Genomic DNA, 9,685 nt, shown 5'->3' with positions numbered 1-9,685 from the left:
TAGGTCTGGCTTGGGGAACTAGGTGCTGAATACCCTGTCTGTCCCTCACTAAAAGGTCTTCTCTCATGACACAGGCAGTGAGCTTTTTACCATTACAACTAGGAAGCATAATCAGTACCCTTGGCTCTTATGGCAGCCTGTGCTCACACCGGGTGTTTGAGGGCTTCCTCATCAGGCATAGTGCTGCCATCCTGTTTGGGTGCTCCCCTATTTAAAGCAATTCTCAAAGTACTGAGAAGTAGAGGTACTTAGAAGCCAGGCCCCACAAGCCCTGGCCTCTGACAGCTGGGCAGCCAAAAGCACCCCTTGACTTGTCTTTCTTGGGAAGTCTGCAGAGGCACAAACCTGTGCTGCTAAAGAGGGAAGGCAGATTTTCTACAGTCCTTTCAAATAGGCACCACCTGCTTGAGAAAGGGAAACTGAGGCTTGGAGAAGGAAAAGCAGTTTGTTCAGCATCATCAGGAAAATGTAAAAGAACAGCCAAACCTGGAGACATTGGGTCTTCTGCTGGACTCAAGATACCTGGACCCTCTCACAGAAGTTTCATTTTGACCCAAAGAAGGCACCAGTCATTCTGGAAGATTCACGCCATCATATATGTGGCTCATTTGTGCATCTAAACATACCTACTGGTCGAGTAGGATGGAGCAACTGCATGTGGGTCTATGTGGTGTGGTACCAGAATCTTCTACACTGAGATATGGTCCTGGGCAGCCCTTGACTGACAAAGGGCCATCACCAAGAAAACTCATGGTTCTTGAATAAAAGAACCTACCAAGACCAGTGCTCAACACTTAATTCCATCCACACCAGGAACAAGGGCTTGATAGAGGGTGATCCGAGTACAATGCGGGCCATGTGAGGGTTAAGTCAACAGCAATTTGACACCAGGGGAGGAAAGCTGATGATTCAGTGGGAATGAAGCGTCAGACACTGAGCTCCCACAGCCCCGGGACACACACCTGAGGCCCAGGGGACCCTCTCCTAAGAAGCACCCAAGACATGGTCCATTTCTGTGCCACTCAAGCAGTACTTTAAAACACCTTATCCTATTGTCCTCAGTTAGAACTTAAGACTGAACAGACAGACCTGTTTATCATTGTGTGTGTTTTCCCCAGAGAATTTTACTTGGGAAAGGCAGGTATCTAGAAAAGAATTTTGATAGGAAGTATAGCACACAGGGAAGGAAATGTCTCAATATAGAAATTTTAATAAGTAAATATATCCTTTAGTTTCAATGGTGGGGAAGATGTACATGAATGGCTGCCAGCCAGACCCACACACTCAGTATTCCTCCCCTTCTTCTGCCTCTGCTTCCACGGAATCGACGCCCACCTCTTCATAATCCTTCTCCAGCGCTGCCAGGTCCTCCCGGGCCTCTGAGAACTCCCCTTCCTCCATGCCTTCTCCCACGTACCAGTGCACAAAGGCTCGCTTGGCGTACATGAGGTCAAACTTGTGGTCCAGGCGGGCCCAAGCCTCTGCGATGGCAGTGGTGTTGCTCAGCATGCACACGGCCCTCTGCACCTTGGCCAGGTCTCCCCCAGGGACCACGGTGGGGGGCTGGTAGTTAATACCCACCTGCCAGAGGAGGAGAAAATACAGTGAAGTTTATAATAACCTCAGAAATATGAGAGTTCACTAGAAATCGGGAACTGTGGACCTAGCTTAAACTACAAATACTCATACTATACTTTGGGGAATGAATAATCACCTTCACAGAGCAACACGTATACAGATTTTAAAGTACTTACTTGAACCACTAATGGCCAAACTGCAAACAACACATGATACAACAAAGAATGAGAACCCTGCCCAAGGTATAGTATGCTTAGTTAAAAGGAAACCAACTGAAATATTTGTATTTGTGTATACAAAACCCCTATGTAGCAGTGAACTCTAGCAAGAAGAACTCTTTGGAACTGAAGGATGATAAACCTTAGGAATGTGCAGGGGTGGTAACCTTCTTACACCCCGATGAACAGATGGCTGTTAGCAGCTAGGAACACAGTCAGACTGGAGGACGGAGGCACATGGGTCCTTCTCTGATCAAGAAGTACACTCCCAGTTTAAAAGGGATATCCTTTGCTCCTCAGCTGGCCTGTCAACCAACAACACTCATAAGAGGCATAATATGGGGCTGGAGAGATGGCTCAGAGGTTAAGAGCACTGACTGCTCTTCCAGAGGTCCTGAGTTCAGTTCCCAGCAACCACATGGTGGCTCACAATCATCTGTAATGAGACCTGGTGCCCTCTTCTGGCCTGCAGTCACATATGCTGTATACATAATAAATAAATCTTTAAAAAAAAAAGAGGCATAATATGGGGCTGGAAGGGTGTCTCAGTGGTTAAGTGCACTGGCTGTTCTTCCAGAGGTCCTGAGTTCAATTCCCAGCACCCACATGGTGGCTCACAACCATCTGTAATGAGATCTGGTGCCCTCTTCTAACCAGTAGGGGTACATGCAGACAGGACACTGTACATAATAAATCTTTTTTTAAAAAAAGGTAAAAACCATAATATATCTTGAACATGCCTCCTGTTTTATAGGGACAAAAAGCCTTGGGGCAGATAATTCAGCTTTCAGCCTTTCAGTTAACATTTTAGTATTATTTAAATATTAATATTATTATTAAATATTATTAAAAATGTAAGTTAATAATATTTCAGCCTTCCTTTTAAATATTTTGTTAGTTTTTTTATAATTTAAAGGCTCTAAAAATTATTTGAAAATCCCAAGCTGGCTGCAGACTATGTGGCCAAGGATGATCTTGAACTCACTCTAATGCTGGGATTAGAGGCATGTGCCAACCATGAATGTCCAGCTAAAACTCTATTTTTTTTTTTTTTTTGGTTTTTTCGAGACAGGGTTTCTCTGTGTAGCTTTGCGCCTTTCCTGGAACTCACTTGGTAGCCAGCTGCTCGAACTCACAGAGATCCACCTGCTCTGCTCCGAGTGCTGGGATTAAAGGCGTGCGCCACCACCGGCCGGCTCTAAAACTCTATTTTTAAACATGGAAACTAGTGTAGACCAGCAATGGTTGTAGAAGACTGTGTGATAAGCCACACTGATGCTGACAAAGGGGCAAAGGGACTAAGAGGGGGCATGTGGTGTGGCAGACTTTCTGTAGGGACAGCCAACTCCTAACTTATACTTCCCCACAGGCAGCTCTTCACTATGGTGGTATTCTAATTGTACTGAAATGTGATTTTCATTGTATGTTAATAAATAAAGTTGCCCGGGGGTCAGAGCTATTAGAGCCATAGCAAGAGCGTGGTGGTGGTGGTGGTGGTGGTGGTGCACGCCTTTAATCTCAGCACTTGGTAGAAGAGCTAGGTAGATCTCTGTGTGTTCAGGGATACAGCCAGCATTGGAGACATACGCCTTTAAGACCTGGAGGGTGGTACTTATAGGCAGTGATGAGGCAGTCATGTGTTTGGGTTTACAACCAATGAGAAGGCAGAACAGAAAGACTATTTAAAGACAGACACATAGGAAGTAGCTCTCTTTCGGGAAGCTAGGAGCACTGCAGGAGGTAAGATTTTAGCTCTGACCTCTCGGCTTTCTCTTTTACATTGGTTCTGTGTTTTTTATTTTAATAAGACGGTTGGTTACATCTATACTTCACTGCAGAAGCACAGGGTCAGCTGGGAGGAGCCTGGGCAAGGCACAGCATTCCAAGCACCTGTCAACAGACACTCCCTCCCTTGATGTCTTTTTCTTCTTAGCGTCTCACTGATAGAGAAAAATTCATCTGCTTAGGGTTTGGTAATTGATGGTTTAAGAAACAAGGATTGGGGCCAGGTGGTGGTACAAGTCTTTAATCCCAGCACTTGAGAAGCAGAGGCAGGTGGATCTCTGAGTTCGAGGCCAGCCTGGTCCACACAGTGAGTTCTAGGATAGCCACGGTTACACAGAGAACCCTGTTTCAGAAAACCAACCAACCAACTCAAACCAAAAACGAACGAACAAACAAACAAACAAGAATTAAGATTTGGTAGTTGGTGGTTGTAAGAAAGAGTTCCCAGTATCACTTGGAAAGGTATTAAGTCCCTTAGCAACTTTACTTACTATACACGCTTTCTTTGGAGCCTGACATGGAAAGGGGAATTCTTGCCCAAAACTATGGCCCTGAGGCAGGAGCTGTTGCTTGCCGGCAGATATAACTGTCACAGTCCCCAATCCTACCTTAAATCCAGTTGGGCACCAATCCACAAATTGGATAGTGCGCTTCGTCTTGATGGTAGCAATAGCTGCATTGACATCTTTTGGGACCACATCCCCCCTGTACAACATGCAGCAGGCCATGTATTTGCCATGGCGAGGGTCACACTTGACCATCTGATTGGCTGGCTCGAAGCAAGCATTGGTGATCTCTGCCACTGACAGCTGCTCATGGTATGCCTTCTCAGCTGAGATGACTGGGGCATAGGTTGCCAGTGGGAAGTGGATGCGAGGGTATGGCACCAGGTTGGTCTGGAATTCTGTTAAGTCCACATTCAGGGCTCCATCAAACCTCAGGGAGGCTGTGATGGATGACACGATCTGCCCAATCAGTCGATTGAGGTTGGTATATGTGGGACGTTCAATATCCAGGTTGCGCCGACAGATGTCATAGATGGCTTCATTATCCACCATGAAAGCACAATCAGAGTGTTCCAGAGTTGTGTGTGTGGTCAAGATGGAGTTGTAGGGCTCCACAACGGCTGTGGAAACCTGGGGGGCTGGGTAAATGGCAAATTCCAGCTTGGACTTCTTGCCATAGTCCACTGAAAGCCGTTCCATAAGTAGAGATGCAAACCCAGACCCTGTGCCACCTCCAAAGCTGTGGAAGATGAGGAAGCCCTGCAGTCCTGTGCACAGATCTGCCTGTTGAAAAATCAGAGGATGTAAGCCGGTGCCTACAAAGCCACGCCCCCAACCTCCAAGCCCCACATTCAAGACTTCCATTTCTGTAAACTGATGCCAATTCAAACTGTCTACAACATGCACACTGCACTTTGACATAATGGCCTATGAATGCATCTCAGCCGAGGCTGTTTAGTAAGGTATTTTGTTAAACTCCTTATAGATTCCTCATTGTAACAGATTTGTCAAAAATGACTGGGTTTGATAGTTTTATGTCAATTTGACATGAGATAAAGTTGTCTGAGAGCAGGGAGCCTCAATTAAGAAAATACCTTCATAAGATAAGGCTACAGGCAAGTCTTTAGGACATTTTCTTACTGACTAGGGAGGGCCCATACCATTGTGGGTGGTGCTATCCCTGGGCTGGTAGGTCTGGGGTTTATAAAAAAGCAGGCTGAGCAAGCCAGTAAGCAGCACCCTCCATGGCCTCTGATTAGCGCCTACCTCCAGGTTCCTGTTCCTGCCCTCACTTCCTTTGATGAACAGCAATGTGGAAGTGTAAGCCAAATAAACCCTTTCTTCCCCCAGATGCATTGGTCATAGTGTTTTATCACAGCAAGACAATGACACCCCCACCACCTATGCCGACTCTCTGGACCAAGACAACCACATGAAGCCTCCTCTGCAGTCCTCTTACTAGTTTTCGGATCCGGTCCAGAACCAGGTCGACAATCTCCTTGCCAATGGTGTAATGACCTCTGGCATAATTATTGGCCGCATCCTCCTTCCCAGTAATCAGCTGCTCTGGGTGGAAAAGTTGCCTGTAGGTTCCGGTACGCACTTCATCTAGAGAGACCATATATCCTGTGAGTCTTTCGGGCAAAGGACATTCAATTCCACTGTACACGTGTGTCAACAGTGTCTCCTAGTTTTTGTTATACATAAACCACGTACAACCCTTTCAGTTTCTCACCCAACAGTCACAAGCACACGCTTGTATAGCTTGTCTACTCTGCAGAGATTTCAGTGGCTTTTCCTAACACTCCCACTCTCCCAGGAGAGCCTCCACCCAGAGCCCAGGCACCTACCGACCACAGTGGGCTCCAGGTCCACAAACACTGCTCTGGGCACGTGCTTGCCAGCTCCGGTTTCACTGAAGAATGTGTTGAATGAATCGTCCCCGCCACCAATGGTTTTGTCGCTTGGCATCTGCCCGTCAGGCTGAATACCATGTTCAAGGCAGTACAGTTCCCAGCAGGCATTGCCAATCTGGACACCTGCCTGCCCCACGTGGATAGAGATACACTCTCGCTGGAATCCAGAACAGACATGACATTCATTCAACGGAAATGGACATACCAGCATAATTTTATGTAGTGCCACAGTGTCTATTTCCAAACTTTATTCACAATGAAGCTCAGGCACTCCTTTTATTGCTATTAAAACTGACTGCTGGGGCTGGAGAAATGGCTCAGTGGTTAAGAGCACTGTGGACTGCTCTTCCAGAGGACTGGGTTCAATTCCCAGCACCTACATGGCAGCTCACAACTATCTGTAACTCTAAGATCCGACACCCTCACATACATGTAGGCACAACACCAATGCAAATAAAATAAAAATAAATGAATCACAAAACTAAACAAAACACACACACACACACACACACACAACCAAACAAACCCAAGAAAACTGAGCACCACCAGGTATGCTTGCACAGGCCCATAATCCCACTACCCAGAAGGAAAGATTACTTAAGTAGAGTTCAAGTCCAACCCTATCCCAAGACAAACACACACACACACTTACACACAGATCAAACAGTGTGGTCTGCTCTAAACTTGTCCTATTTTGACATGTAGTTTCATTTTCATTGACCCTGGCTGGCCTCAAACTAGTGGCAATCCTCTTGCCTCAGCCTCTCAAGTGCTAGGCTAACAGATGAAAACAATCACACCAGGCTAACCATACTATTAAGTAGCAGTTAGCCCCAGGCATAAATGTTTCTCACTCTTCAAAAACATGCTCAAGACCTGGAAAACCATGCAATGTCAACAATTAGCTCATTAGGGAGAGTCACAGTAACTCCCTAAAAATCTATCAGGTTTTAACTGTGACCCAACTAAAGGATAAGATATAGTCCAGTAAGGAAAAACAACGGGTCCCAGATCACCCAGCCTGGGCAGGCACTGTCTTCTATTTGCCCATCTAGGTTAACCCTTTTTAATCACTCTTCATCCCATTCCGAGTACCAGGAAGTTGACTCATGTTCACAACATCTGAGCATTGCCATCCCTATGGCTTCATAACTCCTTTGTTAATATTCTTCACAGAGATACCATCCTTAGAGCAATCACTCTTCCTTTCAGGTCTAGGAACATACACTTCCAGACATTGTTAAGTATTGAGATACTGCACTATCCTGTAGTTGTTAGTTTTTACACTCTTTTAGTCTTTGCTCTTTTGGGAGGCCACCACCTAGCTCCCAAATAGACCACAGAGGCTTATTCTTAATTATAAATGCCCAGCCTTTAGCTTGGCTGTTTCTTGCCAGCTTCTCTTAATTTATCCCGCCTACCTTTTGCCTCTGGGCTTTTTCCTTTTCTTACTTCTGTAAATCTTACTTTCACTCTTACTCTGTGGCTGCCTGGCCCCTAGCCTTCCTTCCTCTCTCTTTCCTGCTTTTCCTCCCAGATTTCTCCTTACATTTATCCTCTCTGCCTGCCTAGCTATTGGTCTAGTAAAGAGCTGAATGGCCATCAGGTGTTTTAGACAGGCACAGTAACACAGCTTCACAGAGTTAAAACAAATGCAATATAAAAGAATGCAACACATCTTTGCTTTATTAAATGTTCCATAGCATAAACAAATGTAACACATCCTAAGTTCTCTACAACACCATCTAATTTTTTCCCCTTTATTTAAAAAATTTAAGGCCAGAACTGGCTATATAGCCCAGGCTGGCCTGGGAACTGAAATCTTTCTGCCTCAGCATACAGATACTAGGATTATAAGTATGTGCCACCATCATCTAACTTACAGATTTCTTTAGTTCCTCATTTATAAATTGTATGTTTGATTCTACCCAACTAACAGTTATAAATGGATACCATTTATAACTACAGGACCTAACTTCACTTAGCAACTACTTGTTCAGTTTTAAACAAGTTATCCCCACAAATATCTAGAGATCAAATGAAATTTGCAAGATGTCACATGGCATACTCTACATCAGGAGCATCCTACCTATGGCCCATGGCCAAACGTGAACCAGGATAGCTATAAATGTGGATATAAACTTATTGAGAAAATAGTTTTTTTGTAAATCATGGGTTATGGAGCATAATTTCACTGATAACACAGGACCTTGTGCTTGCTAAATCCCCGGACTCTGCCACTGAGCTAAATCCCCAACCCCCAGAGGGCACTCCCTGGCAGAGGACCAGAGTTTGGTTCCCAGGCTCACAACTGCCTATGACTCCAGCTCCGGGGTCTTCAATGCCCTCTTCTGGCCTCTCTGGGAGACTGCACTCACGAACACATACCTCTCACAGGCATACACGCACAATTTCAATCAAAGGAAAAAAAATGCTTAGTTCTTAGTTTTATTTATTTTTTCATTAGTTCTTGTAGCCGGCCTCAAATTTGCTCAGACTAGTCTTGAAATCTCATCTTCCTGCCTCAGCCCACCTAGCACTAGAGATTAGGCATGCCACAGCACACACCTCAGATTTACTTTCCAATGTGAACAAACTATCCTACGGAACCACAGAACATAAAAAACAGCCGTCGCCACAAACCAACAAGTTCTTTGGGAAACTGGGTGAAGCTGGTGGCAAACTCTGGCGACCCCACACGGAGGAGGCAGAGGGCGGGCCTACCAGGTCAAGGGCATCTTTCGACAGACAACAGCTCAAGACCACCACAACACGGGCTAGGAGACTGTCTTAAAATTCCAAACAACGGCTCTTTGGGCTCAGTAACTTTCACTTTCCTATGGCAAACACTAGGCCAGAAAGCTTGGTAGCTTCTAGAATATTCCGGAACGAATGCCGCAGTTGTCCTCTCAGTCAAGGGCACTGGTACCAGAACACAAAACAAAATCCCTCTCCCCAAACCAATCTTTGGTTGTATTTTTTTTTTTTTTTTTTTTTTTCTGAGACTGAAGTCTTAGGAGGCTGGGACTCCAGACGGGAACCTGATCCCACCATCCTGGATCTTCACAGTGAGCTGGGGCGCGGCGCATCTGGCTCGCACTGGCTCGCACTGGCTCGCACTCGCGTTGTGAGGAGCCAGGAGGAGCCTGCGGCCTCCGGGCTGCTATGCTATGTCTTGGCTCGCCCTCGCAGGAGCCTGGGCTGTGAGGAAGCCCCAGACTCCGAGGGGCCGGCGGTCTCCGTGCCGTGGGGCCGGCCCACCCTCAGAGGCCCCGCCGCCTCGGCCTGGGCCCCGCTGCCCCGGCCCGGGCCCCCTCTCACCATCCTGAACTCCGCAGACCAGCTCAGCCGCCGGCTCAGCCGTTCCTCAGCACCGGTCCTCAACCGCCTCTCGCCAGCCTCTTGTCTGCGCGCTCAACGGTCCAGGCCGGATGCGGATGCGGATACGTGGGAGCTCATTGGCCCAGCGCGCCTCAGGGGGCGGGACTAGGCCCCACGTCCCACCTATGATTGGATGCGGGTTCGATTTGCAGGGCTAGCACTCTCTGATTGGACGGGGCTTTGGCGGGAAGGCTCTGGAGTGGCTGGAGGGGCACGAGCGAGCGTCTGGAGATCGGAGGGGGCAGGGCCGTCTGCGGACACGTCGGGTGGAGCCGTGCACGCAAGGCATCCCTCGGTCCTG

The 9,685-nt window shown here is 47.0% G+C and overlaps 1 protein-coding gene across 1 annotated transcript; it reads right to left on the bottom strand.

Moving 5' to 3' along the window:
• Nucleotides 1-1,190: 1,190 nt before the first annotated feature.
• LOC114708793 (tubulin alpha-3 chain) lies at nt 1,191-9,431 on the bottom strand. The gene is made up of 5 exons (XM_028892327.2): nt 9,325-9,431; nt 5,938-6,160; nt 5,547-5,695; nt 4,190-4,870; nt 1,191-1,581 (listed from the first exon to the last, which is right to left on the bottom strand). The coding sequence occupies exons 1-5, from the start codon at nt 9,325-9,327 to the stop codon at nt 1,285-1,287; spliced, it is 1,353 nt and encodes a 450-aa protein (XP_028748160.1). The 5' UTR covers nt 9,328-9,431; the 3' UTR covers nt 1,191-1,284.
• Nucleotides 9,432-9,685: the final 254 nt, after the last annotated feature.

The sequence above is a fragment of the Peromyscus leucopus genome, chromosome 3 (genome assembly GCF_004664715.2).
Source record: "Peromyscus leucopus breed LL Stock chromosome 3, UCI_PerLeu_2.1, whole genome shotgun sequence".
In the NCBI taxonomy this organism is placed as follows: Eukaryota; Metazoa; Chordata; class Mammalia; order Rodentia; family Cricetidae; genus Peromyscus; species Peromyscus leucopus.
Note: the sequence above shows the minus strand (reverse complement) of the source record. Positions and strands in the feature narration are given on the sequence as shown.

What these genes read in the sequence shown, in the direction of transcription:
- LOC114708793 (XM_028892327.2), bottom strand. An exon ending in CCTGGAGCCCACTGTGGTCG is followed by an intron (nt 5,696 to 5,937) that starts GTAGGTGCCTGG and finishes TGGTCTCTCTAG; the next exon opens with ATGAAGTGCGTACCGGAACC. An exon ending in TGGACCGGATCCGAAAACTA is followed by an intron (nt 4,871 to 5,546) that starts GTAAGAGGACTG and finishes ATTTTTCAACAG; the next exon opens with GCAGATCTGTGCACAGGACT.